The following is an 18,008-nucleotide window of genomic DNA, read 5'->3' on the forward strand; positions in this document are numbered from 1 at the left end:
TCTCTCTCTCTCTCTCTCTCTCTCTCTCTCTCTCTCTCTCTCTTTCTGGCTCTTGCTCTCGCTTTCTCTCTCTCTCCTTCCCCCCTTCCTCCCTCTCTACCTCTCTCTCTCTGTTCTCCTTTATACATATATACACAGAAATACATGTATGTACATGTATATGTACATACATGTAAATATATACATAGTAGACATATATTTGTGTATTTATAATGACTCCAAAGCTTAAGAAATAAGGTAGAATTCTACAAGGTAATTATAAATTGTTTCTACTGGAAGAAATTAGATTGCTGTGTGTATTAGTACTGGATGATATATATACTCTGATTGTTTCTTTTATAACTCTTTGGTAGGCTATCAGGTTTGGGCTTTTAAGCCAGTTGGAGATTGAATTGACAGCAGTTTCAGTTACATTACTAAAATTAAATAATTGTTCATTTCTATTGAGATGCCAAAAATTGCCCAGTAATGGGAAATATATTATCTTGAATAGGACCAAGTTATCTTAGAGGAAAAATATAGATAACACTAAACTACTCTTGCCTGCTTTTGTTTCAGTTTTTTAGATAAACTATCTTAATCTTACCATTCATAATTTTTCTTTTAAAATAAACTTTCTTATTCAGACTGAATTTTAAACTAACAAATGTGCAGAACTGTAGGAAATGAACATATCACATACATGTATATAAGAAAATCCAATGTTTCTGAATCTGAGCCACTAATGTAGTAGTTATTTTGTTGCAGAGTGGAAATTCAGAGTTCCATTTCATATTTTGAGGATGGATTGCTACGAAATAGTGAGAAGTTAAGGATGAGGATCTCTTTGGTTGCTGTGTGGAACATTAATTTCAATTTCAAAAGACATTCCGTTTTACAAACCCCCTATGGGGGGTTAAATGCAGCAAAAGAGACAGGCCAGGAAGATGCTTGGGATAGGGAATAATTAAGCAGTAATGAATGAGGCACAAGGCATTTCCTGGAGCTAAATGACTAGCTGTTCAGAATTGATGGCCTATGGTGCAGTCAGGCACAATTAACACTAGCTGGCTGTTAATCCCTGGAATTGCCCCGAACTCAAATAAATTAGCAAGGAGGGTGGGGGGGAGCAGGGAGACATAAGGACTTTTTTTTCCAGGGATGCAAATTTGAGTTATTTATTTTAAAGTATTTCTAGGCATTTAGTTCTTATGAAGGACTTACTCTCTAACATTTAATTTAGAAAAAGAGAAAAATTGGTAAAAGGGTAGGAATATGAATTTCATCATTCTCCTTCCCTCCCCCAATCCAGTTTCCTTTTAGCTTATTTTGAGGTGGGTTTTGTCTTTGAATCAACTGCTGACAGCTTATTAGTTGGTATGGATAGGAGGTCTACAAGTTGGGAGAGGTGCAGGCTAGGGAAATTAAAACATCAAGTTCATTGGTTTCTCCGCCCAACTCAATTACCTGCAATTTTTTAAAATGAATAGCTTTGTGCTCCCTTGGTTGCTTTGATGTGAAAGACTGCAAGACAAAAAAATTCTACAACTAGCATCTTATGAAGAAGGTGTGACTTACAAGGCCTGTGGTTCATTATTGAGGTTGGAAAAATATTTTATAATGTGGGAAGAAGCCTTAGTTGATTTAACTCTTTTATTTGATTAACACTAATAAACAAGGTACATTTTTTTCTAATTGCTTTTTTCCTCTTGGAAAGATAACTTTTGTGTCATCAAGGGGTAGGCTACTTTTCTTAAAGAAAGAAGCATTGCAAAAATACATAATGAACAAAGTCTTTCTTAATAATGATTAAAGACATTACTTATGTAGATTCCCAAAATGTCAAAGTAAAATCTAAGCTAGTAATTCAGACACTTGATCACTTTTTTAAAATGACCCTCAAATATTAATTGACATTGGAATAAAACTTAGCACTTGACAATGCTTTAAAAATGTTTTTGTCAGGTCATATAGTCTAAGTAATATGAGTCTACATAGCTGATTTCTTTTCTTTTTTTTTGATAGTTTAAAAGCTGCATATAATATTATTTTGGAGGCCATTTAGAATACAAAAGTCAAAAGGTTGTCTTCATATTACAGTAGAAATTCTGAAATTAATTACATATTTTCAGCAACTTGTGGGGCCATGCAGAGTCATCTTCACACTAGACATTTTCTGTCCTGTCATTTATAACCCTCCCCTCTCACACCTTGCTTCTGCTTCTGCTCCACCCCCTAAACCAGACAAACAGAGACCATGCCAAGAAGGAGGAAAGTCATGGAGTTCTTAACTTCCTGAAACCATGAAACCTCATCTTCATGCTGCCAATGTCCACCTTGCCATCTAAGCATGTGCTGGTAAATGTTTAAGAACTGGCTCTCCAAATACACACACATACACACATACATGCACACATATGTATATGTAAATATACACACATGCACATTTAATCTACAATTTTACGTTTCTCCATCATCTTTCTAAGATTAGACAATCAACAAAGCAATACATCAAGCTTTGATCTGTAAGTTTTGCCCGTCTCCAAGATATACTCACCCTGAAAAAGAAACAATTGACTCTCAAGAAATGGTTCTAGAGCACGCTCCAGCACACCCCTTTGCTCTGTAGCCAAACCATCCCTACCCCACTTTCCACCTTTTGCCTAAGAACTATAATGAAATCATCAAAACCATTGTCTATGGTAAGTTTAATCATTTAACCGAACTATTACTCTTTTCACTGTCTTTGTGATTTCTGACACCATAACTCACATTCTTGGCCATCACTGTTTCATCAGAATAGATGCTCCTGTAGTAATTGAACTAACACAAATTTGGGTTTATATCCCCAGAAGTAAGCACAGTGCTTGGCACATAGTGATGAATAGATGCTTTTAATTCATTTGTTGATTCATTCATTTACTACAGTATAATAAATAATTTAATTGTGTTGAAGTACTTGAAATTTATATATGCCAAGTAAAAATTTCTTCTGCCATTTTAAGAAAAAAACTAAATAAATATTGGTTGTGGATGTTAGTAGATAATAGATTTGAATGAAAATTTTGTTTATGATCTAATCTGAAAATAAAAAAAAATGTATCATAAAAATAATTGTTTTATTTTTAAGATAATGTGGCAAAGAATACTGGGTATGGAACCTCAGGACCTAAGGTCACATTCTGGATTCGCCAATACCTGCTTCTAAGACCCGAATTAGTCAAGGTATTTCATCTCTCTAGTCTCAATTTCCTTATCCGTAAAGGGAAGGGGCTAAGCTAAAATACATTTAATGCTTCTTTGAACTCTAAAACTGTGATCCCATGATGAATATTCTTAAAAACAAATCCCCACAAATTTCTACAATGATATAAGTAATAGCCAGGTGAAAATATTTGGAATTGCAAATTGTAAATTTAGTACTTGGCAACTTTGGAAGTATTTGATTTATAACTCTTGAGTTTGTTGAAATCTAACTATGATTTTAGGGATTCATATTTTGGTAACGTTGGAATGTTGGTAGAAAAACAATAGTAACCTTGGTTTGGGACCAGAGAGCAATAGAAGTGATAGGAACCAGTTTTGTTTTGTTTTTTTTTATCAATTAGTTTGCAAGCATTTATTGAATATCTGAATTTTTTTAGGTGCTAGGGACACAATACAAAAAGTGAATTAGTCCCTCCACTCAAAGATTTTACATTCTTTTGGGGAGAAAACATGTACATACGTAAATATATATGGAATAAATCTATGCAGAACAAATATAAGGGATGGAGGGAAGGCAATAGCAGTAGAGGGGAGAAGGGCTGAAAATGCTTCATATAGGAACTGATGCTTGAGCCACATATTGAAGGGAGAAAGGAATTCTACATGTCAGAGATGGATCCAAAGTGCATTCAGTGCCAAGGTATGTAGATGGGAGATGGAGGATCCGTGTGTGAAGAACAGAAAGAATCTAAACAGAAAGTTTGTCTTGATTGTACAGTGTAGGAAGGGGAGAAGTGTATAGTGAGACTAGAAAAAATAGGTTGAGGCTAGGTTGTGCAGTGATTTGAAATACAAAGAGATAAATTTATATTTTATCCCAGAGGCAAAAGAGTTTTGTTTTGTTTTCATCAAGCAAAAGTTTCATGGTCAGATTTATATTTAAGGAAATTCACTTTAGTAGCTTTGTGGCAAATGGGTGAGAAAGGGGAGACTTGAAGCAGAGGGGACAACTAGGAAGTCACTGAAATAGTCTAAACAAGAGATGATGAGAGCATGAACTAAGGTGGTCGCTCTGTGAATAGGGAGAATGGGTCAGATGTGAGAAGTGATTTAGAGATAGACATAGTGAGATTTGTCAACCATGCTCTGTAGACTTTGTCTCCATTGCTATGACTGTGAAGGTATCTCAGTACTTTATATTTTGTTCATCTAGTCATTGACATATGCCTACACATACATATTTTAGTTTGGCAGAAGATTTCTTTAAGCTGTTGCTTGGAAACTAATCTGAAACTTCTGGACTGCTGTGATGAATAAGGTTTGTTTTGCAAACCTTAGAGTTCTATATAAAGTGCTATATAAATTATTCTCACCTCTCTACCTTTTGCAATCTGATTTCTGACCTCATTACTCAATTGAAATTGTACTCTCCAATGTTACCAGTGATCTCTTAATTGACATATTTGATGGATTTTTCTCATATATAATCTCATTTTACCCTCACATGTTAAATCTGGAAACTAGGTGCTATTATTATTTCCATTTTAAAAACCAGAAGACTGAAGTAGGCAGAGACATTTTTTTGAGGCAAGATTCAAACCCAGGTCTTCCTGAGTCCCAGTATAGCACTCTATCTACCTGGCTTCTTCTTTTGCTATGAACAAATCAGTTAAAGGAAAGGCTTCTTAATTCACTACAGCCAGACAGAAGAAGTGCCAAACAAAGCAGATTTGGTGTTGCTGGACTGAGAGCCAGCCTCAGAACCCAGAAGACCTAGGCTCAAGTTCTGCATCTGACATACATTCTGGCAGTGTTCCACTATCACTTAATCTCTCATTGCTCCAGGTGCCTCTCTAAGATGGTATGTTGCAAAAACAACACTGATCTAAACTAGCAGAAAGTTGCCTTACTTGATAATTCCCTGTAACAATGAAATCACAAGTTTAGTCCCCATCCTCTATCCAGACAGAGATGGTACAAAGTATGAGCAAAGAACTGCCCAGGGTGTAGAAGCAATAAAACATAATAAAAGATACTTAAATGTTACTTTTAAAGGTGAAGATTTTTTCCTATTTAGAAAAAAAATCAATTTTCCATGACACATATAGGCTTTATCTTATGATGTCATGTTACATGTTTTACAGTGAAGGATGCACAAAATCCTCCAGGGGTTAAAACAGAGAGGACAGTCCGTACAAGTGACTACAATACCTAGGAAGCACAAATGCCTCGTGCAAAGATCTGGGAGTCTGAATTTCACTAAACAAATGAGAGGGTCTGTGAGATTGAGTGGCAGCAGGATATCAGGGTGTGTGTATGTCAGCCGTGTCCATGGGAGTACATCTGGGTGTTCTATAGCTATAGAAGTCTGTGTTACTATACTTTTGTTGATGTTGTTGTTTAGATGTTTTCAGTCATGTCTGACTCTTTGTGACCCCATTTTCTTGGCAAATATACTGGAGTGGTTTGTCATTTCCTTCCCCAGCTCATTTTACAGAGGAGGAAGCTGAGGCAAAGAGGGTTAAGTGACTTCCCTGGAATTACACAATTAGTTTCTGAGGCCAGATTTGAACTCAAGTCTTCCTAACTTCAGGTCCAGCACTCTATCCATTGTCACCTAGCTACCCTGTGTTTATTACATAGACATCATATTCAGGTCACACAAGGAAGAAGAAAAAAATGGAATAAGCACAGAGAGATGGAGGAAAATATATCAGAAGAAAAAGCAAAAGAAAAAAAGAGATGAAACAAGTTCTGGTTTTAAATTGATAAATTTCATTAGAAAGTCATATCTTTTTTATTGATACTGACATATGAAATTTTGATTCTTTTTGCAAACACTAGATATTCTGTTCAATAACCACTAACTGATTCCTGAGGATGTAATTTACAGAAGATATGCTGCTAAAAATGTGTTATCAGATTCACTAGTAATTTTAATTTTCTTTAAAATTTAGAAACATATCTTTTGAAACACAGTCCACAAACCTAAAGCTTATGGGTTTGGTCTGTTTTTCACTTGTCAGTTATTCAAGCTTCCTTTCTTTTTCAATCACAAGGTTGTGAAATGTAAAACATCTTGTTTCGTTGGGTTATTTAAAATGCCATCTGACCTTTCTTTATCTCCCCAGCATTTATCACAGAGCCCAGCAAATAGTAGGCACTTAAAAATGATTCTTGACTAGACCATGCTCTGTGAACTCATCCATGAGCATAACTCTTCAATAATGCAAATTGCAGCCTATCCATAGCTGTCTGTCCTGTAAGAGACTCTCCATAGTATCATAAAAAAGTCCTTGGGACATGAAAATGACAATGCATTATTGAAAGCTATCCTAGTAAAACCCAAGCTCTGGAAAGTTCTGTTGTTGTTCAGTCATTTCAGTCATGTCCGACTCTTCATGATGCATTTAAATAACCCCACAAAACAAAAATGTTCTACATTCCACAACCATGTTATTTTAAAAAAAGAAAGCTTAGAGACAAATGAAAAAACAGACCAACCTCTTAAGCTTCAGGTTTGTGGGCTGTATTTCAAAAGATATGCTTCTAAATTCTAAAGAAAATTAAAATTACTAGTGAATTTAATAAGCCATTCTTAGGAGCATATCTTCTATAAATTAAGTGATTTTCCTGGGGGGGGGGGGGGTCACACAGCTAGTAAGTGTCTGAGGCCAGATTCGAACTCAGGAAGATGAGTCTTGCTGACTCCATTCCCAGCACTTTATCCACTGCGCCACCTAGCTGCCCTGGAAGGTCTACCATGTTGGAAAGTTTTCAGGTATGTTCCTAGCAAGAGACTGTCTTCCAAGGACCAAGACAGTTAATGCCATGGAAATTAATGGATAAGAAAACTCCAAATGGCTCCCAGTCCTATACAATCCCCCTTCTACTTCTACAACTCAGTGGTAGAGTGATGGGACAGTGGCAGAGCATGTGAAAATTACACCTGTAAATATGACTACAATGGACACAGTATAGTTAAACTATAAAAACATTGGAAGCAAGCACACTTACAGCGAGAGATTGGGCAGTAATCCCAAGGAACTAGCGGATTGCCTGTGTAACACCAGGGCCCATGGGCATCATCATCAGGATTACGGCAGTAATTCTTATTCAGTTTACTAGCATCTGGTTCCCAGAAAGTATGCCTGCATAAAAACATGTCACGAACATCATAAGATCTTCACTACAAGAAAACAAAATATTACAAAGACAGCCCATAGTTTGCATTATAGATCTTAAACTCTCACCATTTATGTAAAAGTGTATATATGTTTCAATGAACCCTTTCTTTAGAAACATCCAACTTAAATTAGGGACATAAAGAATTCAGAAACTTTCATTTTATATGACTAGAATTCTTTCCTTTTCAACTGAAATATTTTAGTCAGAGATATAAGAACTGTAGGGCAGATACAGTTCTTTGCAACTTTTTATTGGCTTGTTTTGCTATCTATTCCATAACTGCTCCTCTGAAGTAAAGAGAAAGAGAGAATAAAGGCATCCAAAATGCAAAAGCCTTGACAGGCAGGAAAAAAAGATTTTATATTTAAATCCATATATGAATGTATATTTATTTTATATCTGTGCAAATGTTTGTAGGTTTTGCATCATTTGCAGTTTTCCAAAGAATATGAGTTTAAGTAATAATGGAAACAGATCCAGACCTAGGGAAATCAAATTACAAAAAAAAAAATACATATAATAAAAATGGAAAACATAATCATACTAGTACTTAATTACTTCATACTTCTTCATGTTCATGAAATACAATACTACTGAGAAATATGGGAAGACCTACTACAAAATGTTATTTGAGTAAGATTTTTATATATGTATTTTACTAGACTTATTTCTAATGATGTCTTTAGTTTAAGGCCATTATTGAGAAAGCAATTTGATATATAAGTCCTCCAATAGCTTGCCTATTCAAGCCTTCCCTCTTTTCTCAATTTTCATCCTCGTCCACTGCCTCCTTCCTACTACATACAACCATGCCTATTATCTTCTCTAACCTTAACACTATTACTGGATCCTACTACCCCTGAATGTATCCTGTAAATATGCCTTTTCCCAAACACCTAAAAAAAGACAGTCTCTCATCGTTGTCTTTACTTTATCACCTCCCACTTATTTCTCAATTCCACTGAAATTTCTCTGGAGTCACCAATGAAGGAAGAAAAGAAGGATCAAATATCTAGACTTAATAAAAAAAAAAACTAGAAGTTATCCTCAACTCTTTCCCCTTTGTACTGGTCCCCTTATAACCAGTCAATGTCTGAATCTTGTTAATTTTATCTCTACAACATTCTATTTTTTTCACTTATGTGTCTGCCATATACGTGTGTGTGTGTGTGTGTGTGTGTGAGGCCCTTCTTGTTTCTCATCTAGACTACTGAAATAGCCTCCTTATTGATCTCCTTACCATTCTCTCCCTTCTCCAATCCATTTTCATCATAGCTGCCAAACTAATATTTCTAAAGTCAGTTAGTAAAACATTCATTAATTATGCACTTATTATGTGTCAAGTACTATGTTAAGTGCTAGGAATACAATGAAAGGCAAAAATACTGTCTGCTTTCAAGGAGCACTTGTTCTAATGGAAGAAACAATATTCAAAAAAAAACCTGTGTATACAAGATATAGACAGTGCAAATGAAAAATAATCTCAAAAGGAAAGGCACTAGCAGTGAGGTAAGGGAGTATGGTAGAGGAAGGGCCTCCTGAAGAAGGTAGTATTTGAACTGAGTCTTGAAAGTGCTGGAGGTGAGGAAGGAGAACAATCCACACATGGGAGACAGTCAGTGAAAAGACACATAATGACCATATCACTCTCCTGCTCTAAGAGTTTTAATGGTTCCCTGTCGTCTTTAGGGTTGCACAGCTAGATGGTACAGTGGATAGAGTTCCGGGCCTTGAGTCGTGAAGACTCATCTTTCTGAGTTCAAATCTGGCCTCAGACACTTAATAGTTAGGTAACCCTGGGCAAGTCACTTAACCCTGTTTGCCTCTGCTTCTTCATCTGGAAAAGGAAATGGCAAATCACTCCAGTATCTTTGCCAAGAAAACCCCAAATGGGGTAATAAAGAATCAGGATATATGAAGGAATCACAGGATACATAAAAGAGTCACTGATATATGAAAGTAATGTATATATATTTCAAAGAACTCTCTCTTTAGAAACTGACACGGAGTCAGATGCAACTGAAACAACTGAACAACAACAAAAAATTGCCTTTAGGATAAAATACACATTCCTTTGTTTTGCATTTAAAGTTCAAAGCTTAAACCTATATTTCCAGACAAAGTTCACAACAATCATCCTAATTTACTCTATGTTCCCAACAATTTGTTTTAGTTGCTGCTCCTTAACATAGCATTCTCCTGTCTTCATTCTTTTGTACAACTTTTTCTATGCCCGAGGTTTTTTCCCTTCTCAATTACATTTTTTGGAATATCTAACTATAACAAAGACTGAAATAAAAAGCCAGTTCCTACATAAGACCTTTCCTGATTCCTCCCAGTTATTAGCACTTTTTCACCCCCTTCTCAACTCTAGAATGTAATCTATCTGAAGGCAGTCTCTCTTTTCATTTTTGTCCTTTTATCCTCAGAGCCTAGAACAATACCTGGCATGTAGTAAGTACTGAATAGTATCTCTTTTTTTTTTTTTGGTGAGTTAGTTGGGGTTAAGTGACTTGCCCAGGGTCATGCAGCTAATAAGTATCAAGTGTCTGAGGCCAGATTTGAACTCAGGTCCTCCTGACTTCAAGGCCAGAGCTATATCCACTGTGCCACCTTGCAGCCCCCTGAATAATATCTCTTGATTTGAATTGAAGTGACCTTACAAAGTCTTAAATCTCACATTTCTGCCATAATCATGTCCCTTCTCCTCCCACTCCTGATTTTCAAATTCTGTGATATCCTTATGTGTAGTCTTTGTCCTATGAACCGGGGAATGCCATTTGCTAATTTTCTAGACAGTGGGAAGATGTCAGTCATATATATAGTAAGTAGCAGAACCTAGCCTCTCCGTCTCCAAACCAGCCCTCTTTTCACTATATCACACTGCGTCTATGATTATACTTTTCACATTTCAGAGTACTGGATCACTCACACACTATATTTTTTTATTCCGTATTTGTGCTATTACCATATGTTGATTACTCCATAAATAAAAATGTACTCACCTGTGTAAGTCTTCCATATTCTTATCCCACATGGAACAAGTCAGCCCAGATCTTGTTTTGGATAAACTTCCCATATAATTTTTGCCATTTCCACGATAACAGTCTAAATTATAATATAAAAGTATGGGAAGATAATCATTGAAGAAATTTTTAGCAGAATGTAAGGAAAATGATTCCTTTAAAGCACTAAACTGAAGTCAACAAAATGCTATAAAAAGCTATTTACAAATAAACTGTTCACAATACACATGACTCAAAATACAAAATTCCTACTCAAATTCCAAGGCCTTTAATCTGGAACAATTATATGCTGCTTTTTTTAAGCTAAGTTGAAGACCTAAACAAGTTCACTGATATCCTATATTAAAAATAAGTAAATATGAATTTAAGAACCATTGCAGTAATAAAAAATAAAAGTTTCTAGCATAAATTTTTAATGTCATTTTAAGAATTGGAAAAGCCTATAGTAGAAAAAGTACTAGAAAAAGAATTCAGACATCTGGGCTCTAGTCCTGTCTGTGCCATCAGTTCTTCGGGCAAACTTGGGCAGGTTATTCTGTTTCTTTGCCTCTTTGTTCCGACATCTCTAAAATTTGCATATTGGTTTAAGCCATGGATTCTTAACCTTTTTTGTGTATGTCATGGACCCCTTTTGGCTCTTTGGTGACACTTATGTGTTCCTTCTCAGATGAATGTTTTTAAGAAAAAAAATCATAATTGAAGGAAATGGTAATGTTCAGTTAGTGCAAATAAACAATATATATGTATATTTGTATATTATATATATATACATATGTGTGTATATATACATATATATACATATACATATATATATATATACATGTGTGTCTTATTTATTTCCTATCCAAGTTCACAAACACATACATACATACCCTTCATCCCAACAAAATTCATTTTATATACCTGGGATGGGGGTGGGGGTTGGGCATCAGGTTAAGAACCTCTGATCTATTTCATCTTTAATATCCCTTTCAATGCTAACAGTTCTAGGGCATTCTAAGGCATTTTTCTAACATTTTTAGTTGTAGTCAAATGAAGGGCACACTTAATTCCAATATCTGCCTGGGCATTTATCATAATGCCACTTATTGTTAGTTAACTTTTTACATGCACATATCCCCAAGTAGATTGTAAGCTTCTTGGAGATAGGGAATATGTCTTTCATGCCTTCTTCTTATCTCACACTTTACCTTTCATAGTAATTTATCCCAATTAGTTGCTTAATGAAAATTGGCTGATTATTTGATTAACAATAATGGCTAAAATTATGTAATGCCTATTCTATGACAGTCACTGTGTGAAGTACTTCACAGATATCTCATTTCATCCCCACAACAACCTTGGGAGGTAGGTGCTGTTATACCCATTTTACCAATGAGGAAACTAAGGCAAATGGCAGTTAAGTGACTTACCTAAGGTCACACCAACAGTATCTGAGACCAGATTTGAACTGAGGTCTAGGAAGATGTAGAACTTGACACTCTATCTACTGAGCCACCTGAAATATATTCTTTTTCTTATATTTACTTATCTGTGTACTTCTCTATGTATCTACCCTCCTATGTAGAATGAAGGCAAGGACTGTTAAATTTTTTGTTTCTGTCTCCAACATCTAGCACAGTGCTTTGTATGCAGTAGGTGCTTAATAAGTATTTATTGAATTTTTTTCTGCAAATTGATTTTAATATGCTTTTCTGTTTTTCTTGAAGCCTTTCTTAGATAATTAACTCAAAAAAAAAACTTCTGTGTGTAGATCTCTTTGTACCACGTCTAACAACCCACATGTTATGCTTAGTTAGACATTCAATATAAGAAAATTTTATTTATGACTGTTTTAGGAAACATTTTGATTGAAGTATAATTGGAAATTTTTTTCAACATTATTGTTGAAAATGTTTCTTAAATATATTATTAAAACTAACTGAATATATAAAAAAATGTAATCTTGAGTTAAGATGATCTTAGAGTGCCCTTACAATTATCATTTGAAAATGAACTATCATTACCTGTGTTTTGGAATCAGAAACTATGAACTGCTAATACTACAACATACTATGATTAAAAAAAAATCAAGGATATCAACTTGTTTATTTTCAATGAATATAATTTAAATGAATTTTGATAATAATCAGATATTTATCAGCAATAAGCATTTCTAAACTTTGTATTTAGTCCTCAAAGTTTTCTTTCTTCTCTATTTTTCCCTATACAGGACTACTTAAGACAGCTTAAGTGTGTGGATTTGACTCACTGATAGTTATTTGTGAAACTTTTTATGAAAATCCCCCATCAATGTGACAGAAACTTGGAAAAAAATGCTTTTTTCCTACCAGAAAACTGTTTTGCTACTGTTGAAACAATTCTTGAGCCAAAAATAAGTGTTTTGTACAGATCTTATTTGGGGATATCCCAAATAATTCAAAAACAATGAATTTCAATATTTAGGGAAAATATTTTATAATATAATATAATTTCATTATATTTTAATAAAATGTAAATCCTAATTATGATAATGAGGAGAAATGTATATCTCTAGCATCTCCATACAGATCTTAATCTCCAAATCTATTTTCTTCCCCAGCTTCTTCATAGAGTTCCAATCAGTTATTCAATTAATCAGTCAACAAACATCTCTTAAGTACTTACTTTGTACCAAGCACTGGGGATACAAAGCAAAAGCAAAAAATCAAAGTCAGACCATATCTAAATTAGACCATATAAGATGAGTGCTGATAGAAAGTAACTCAAATTTCCAATTGCCTGTTGAATACTTTAACCTAAAATCAAACTCAACATGCCCCAAAGTTAACTCATGACCTCCTGCTAAAAACTGCCCCTCCTCTTAACTTCATCTCTATTTAATGATACCACATGCCTCTCAGTCTCTCAGTTATCTCTGACCGATAACCTCTAAATCACCTTTTGCTTTCCTTTCTTCCTTAGCCCATCCACTCAATCATCCATGCTACCTCAGGTCCTCCTCCTTGCTCACCTTGATTATTACAATTGCTTTCTAATTGGTCTTGTTTCCATCCTATCTCGTCTGCAGTCCATCACTACCTGAGTAATCAGTCTTGAATATGCACTTCTATTATAATTTTAGAGCTATTAAAAACCCTTCAATGACTGAGACTTTGCTCATATCACTGTTCATGCATAACTGAGACTTCTTCTCTACTCCCAGACTTCTATCTCTGTTAAAATTCTTTCCTTCTTCAATATCCAATTCAGAATCCACTTCTGTCAGAAAGCCTTCCCTATCCACCAAGTGAGAGTGAACTCTGCCTCAGCAGATCTCTTACAGAATTTTTCATGGCTCTTATTGGCCCTCATCCCATTCTTCCTTATAGCTATGTATTCATGAGCATCAGTTCCTATCCCCCATGCCCATCTCATTACACTGTAAGCTCCCTGAAAGTAGTGACATTCTTCTCTTTATATTCTTAGTGCCTAGAACAATGCCTTGAGAACAGTAAGGCTTAATCAATCTTGGTCAAATTGAATTGAATACACTACATATGTGCCTTAAAACAGCTTAATAATACAAACCCAAGGCTCATACAGGAATAATACTAATTTCACCCTATTGGCCCCTCTTTCAAAACGAATCTATGTGAATAACACAGACAAGTAGAAAACACAGATGTTACCAAACCTCCTTTTAATAATTGGTTTCAACTTCTTGTTCTGACCATTACTCTAATGAACAGTAAAACTGACTGGGGATTCAACTGCTTTCCCATCCCCAACTCCTCCTTTCACAGCTGCTAATGAGCAGTGACACTGGGAAGATGGCACTGGAAGATGGAAGGACAGTTGATAAGAGCAATAACTGTCATTCTTCTCTCTGTATTCCCAGTGGCTAGCACTGGGAATAAATAAAGGCTTAAGAGATATATTGGTCATATTGAATTAAATATATTGAACATGTGCCTTTAAGAAGCCTAATACAAATGCAAGTATAGAAAGTATAGAAAGCACTGAGGTAAATTCCATAGAATGATCTTGGCTATATCCTAGACAATTCAGACATGATTATGCAATATCATACTTGCCTATCTACATAGCTATCTATAGACAGAAATATACATCTGTTTATCCTTGCAAATACATATGTATGTGTATATTACATGCACACATACTATAGAAAGAGGTTCCCAAATTCATTTGGCCTATCACTCCCTTTTCAAAAAAAAATTACTCAGCATCCACCTGGAAATCTACTTTCATTAACCTTTTAATGGACTTTTAGAAATTTGTGTCATTTCAAAAAATATTTTTTTTAAATGATGCACCTTAAATTTAATAATTTATTGTAAATTTGTGGGTTTTTTCCTACATTGAAATTTTGATGACATAATATTGCATCATGTAACCACATATATCATGTTGTAAAGAAGTCATTAAACACATATTCCTGCCAATGTATGCTGGACTTCCCAACAATGTGCTCACTTGCCAACACTTGCTTGTTAAGACCTGTTGGCAGACTTGACCACTGATTGGTTATAACTTTCATTTTGTGTGTTTACTTGGAAAATAATGTAATCACTACAACTTTAACTGTTATATAACAGATGAAATGTATTAATGATTTTTCAAAATTCTCTTATCTTCTTTTCTTTCCTCATGCTTCCACCACCTCCTTATTTTTATTCACCCCCAGTTGCACCTGAGGCTACAACCACCTCCCTGGATTGTTCCAGTGCCCCCCAGAGGGCAATATTGCCCACTTTGGGAATCTCTGCATGTAGATAGATAGGAATGAGGAATGTACCTGTGAATTCATTGGTTTGGGGAAATCCCTAGAGGGGAGGAACCCCTCTATCAATGCATACTGGTATCTTCTCTGTAATTATAGTCTTAGAGAATTGTCTAGAATATTAAGAGGCTTGCCTAAGATCATACTACCATCATGTGTCAAGGATGAAACTTGAACCTAGAATAATCTTGCCTTCTAAACTGTCTCTCTAAGCACTGTATCATGCTATAGATAAATAGACAGATAGTTAAAGATGAATAGATAGATTATAGATAAATGAGACAGACTAATATAAAATATAGATAAACATACATACTTTTTTGTATAGATAGAATACTGAAGCACCGGTCCTCAATCTTGTCCTCAATTTATTCACTCTTACCTAATTTAGTTATGTACAAAATGTATAATGATCCTGTACCTTGTTGACTTGAAACATCACATTTTGGAATCTGGGAACAATAACCAATTCGAATGTTTGGATCTGTTGTAAAACACCAGGGTGATTCAGCCCCATCTGGATTTCGACAGTAATTTTCTCTTAAGTCTCTATGAAAAAAAAAATAATGTGACTGTAAATTGGATGTTTCATGTTCACGAAATCAATACTATGATACTTCTAAAAATACAGAATGCATGTAATGGATAAATGAAATCCCATGTATAAAGAATTCCTGAGATATCATTTAAAGTATTTTTAAAGACAAGTACAATTTTGTATCAGATATATCTTTATTTACTTTATGTTAAGCTGAGAAGGGTGATAGTTAATGGTGGTAATGGATTTGATAGGTAAGGCACGTTATTCACTTAAACGTGTTTTAAGAAGCAGTACAATATAGAACAGAATTGAATGTAGAACCCGTAAATTTGAAATTATGAAAGTTCTAAAATGGGAATCTAAATATAACTCAACAAATTTAACAAGTGTACCATAAGACTTATATAATTCTCCCTTTTCAACTTTTGTGCATTTTCACAAAGTGCCTCCCATACCTAGAAGAGACTCCTTCCATATCTGTATCAATAGCCTTCCCTTCCTTCAAAGCCCAGTTCATGTGCCACCTCTTCCATGAAGTCTTTCAGATTCTCTCAACTAGAAGTAATTCTTTCTTTTTGAAACCCATATGTATCTTTGTTGACTTTTTCTATACATTTATCACTGTTTAATTTGTATTAAATTTTTGGTGTGTGTATTAATCTCCCATTAGACTATAAGCTCCTTGAAGGCAGGTGCTGTCTTTTGTTTTATTTCTATTTCCAGTGCCTTGTGTATACTTAAATTTTGATGGATTTACAAAAAATTGAATCTTTTCTATATCACTCCAAAAAAAGCTCTGCATAGGATCTATCTGGTAGGCTGGATGACTTCCATATTTTTGTTAATATTAATGAAAGCCAATATAGAACTTATACTATCTGCTTTTTGATTGCAATTCTCACTTTGTGATTGGGCTACTACCTTTTCTGGTCATACATATCCTCAATGACATTTTTATACATATATATACTATATACAAGCCATTATTGGTAATATGTCTGCTTATGTCTACCATGTATCTCTTCATTACTCTTTGGGGTTCCTACAATTTTTGTTCTTCTGAGATTAGGGTTTTCTATAATTTGTAGGAATAAAGGGATTCTTAGTCTGATAAGGATTGAACTAGATCACCTTCACATTCCCTTTCAATATTTATATACTATGATATTAGCATTTAGAGGCAGTTAAGTGGTACAATGGATAGAGCACTAGGCAGAATCAGGAGGACGTAAGTTCAAATATGGCCTTAAATACATACTAACTGTGTAACCTTGGGCAAGTCACTAACCTCCTTCTGCCTCAATTTCCTCAACTGTAAAATGTGAATCATAATACCTTTAGCAGGGTTGTTCTGAGGATCAAATGAGATAATACAAGTTAATAAATGTGCTTCTCATATTACTTGGTACTTAGTAGATGTTTAAAAATGTTTATTCCTATTATTACAACTAAACAATGGGCTTTGACAGCGAAGAGGAGCTTGGCATCATTAAAAATGCCTTACAGTTTCATAAATGTAATCCAGCTCCCTCTCTTTTGCCTACCCAATTATGGGACCAACTCATGATCCATTTCTAGATTCTCTTCAAGATATAAACCCTCACACATTTACTTATGCCTGTCATAAGCTGAGCAATATTTTCATCTACTTTGGGTTTTGTCTTCTAGTATAGAAGTGACTGTGTATTTTAAATACTTCTAATATTTAAGTGACTGTGGAACTCATTTATAAGAAACTAGAGTTTTTCAGAGCTCTAATGAATCACTGAAAGGTTATCTGTGATCAGGAGCACCTAGAGAACCTCATAATCAATAGGGAATTTCTGTAATATTTGGGTTCTATTTACAGACTTCTCTGTACAGATTCTGGCAAATGCCTTTAGAAAACTGTTTCCTCTGTTACCTTGTTACCTCTCACATGGTAGCTACTTTAAAAATGTTTTTGAATATACTATCCTCTTTATTTTATCAATGACTTAACTAGGAAAGTAGATAATGTAATAAGTATAGAAAGTATGCTGAAATCCTAAATGGATGAATATAATTTTAGATAATTTTTCAAAAATACTTTCAAACTTGTAATGAAATGCTCAAAAACCAAATGTGGTTTTGAATATGTACACTTCTGGGAATTTTTCCCTATTTTTTTGCCTTCATAGACATTATAAGTCAGTGAAAGCTAATTTTATAATAAGGTTTCATGTGTTCTTATTACAAAAGAAAATAATTCAGAAGCACTTCAAAGTTTATTGCAAAATATTATTTTTAAAAACTTAAGTGATTTTATGTGGCATAATCACTCATT

General features: G+C 34.6%; 1 protein-coding gene across 2 annotated transcripts in view; it reads right to left on the reverse strand.

Moving 5' to 3' along the window:
- HGF (hepatocyte growth factor) overlaps positions 1-18,008 on the reverse strand; it is a 100,608-nt gene that overhangs the window by 14,295 nt on the left and 68,305 nt on the right. For both annotated transcript variants that reach the window (XM_027838574.1, XM_027838573.1), the window contains exons 9-11: positions 15,584-15,711; positions 10,380-10,482; positions 7,204-7,337 (exon numbers count right to left, since the gene is read on the reverse strand). In XM_027838574.1, the coding sequence (XP_027694375.1) occupies positions 7,204-7,337; positions 10,380-10,482; positions 15,584-15,711 (365 nt within the window). The remainder of the gene's footprint in view (positions 1-7,203; positions 7,338-10,379; positions 10,483-15,583; positions 15,712-18,008) is intronic.

This window comes from Vombatus ursinus, unplaced genomic scaffold (assembly GCF_900497805.2).
Source record: "Vombatus ursinus unplaced genomic scaffold, bare-nosed wombat genome assembly UNPS02014830.1, whole genome shotgun sequence".
Lineage (NCBI taxonomy): Eukaryota > Metazoa > Chordata > Mammalia > Diprotodontia > Vombatidae > Vombatus > Vombatus ursinus.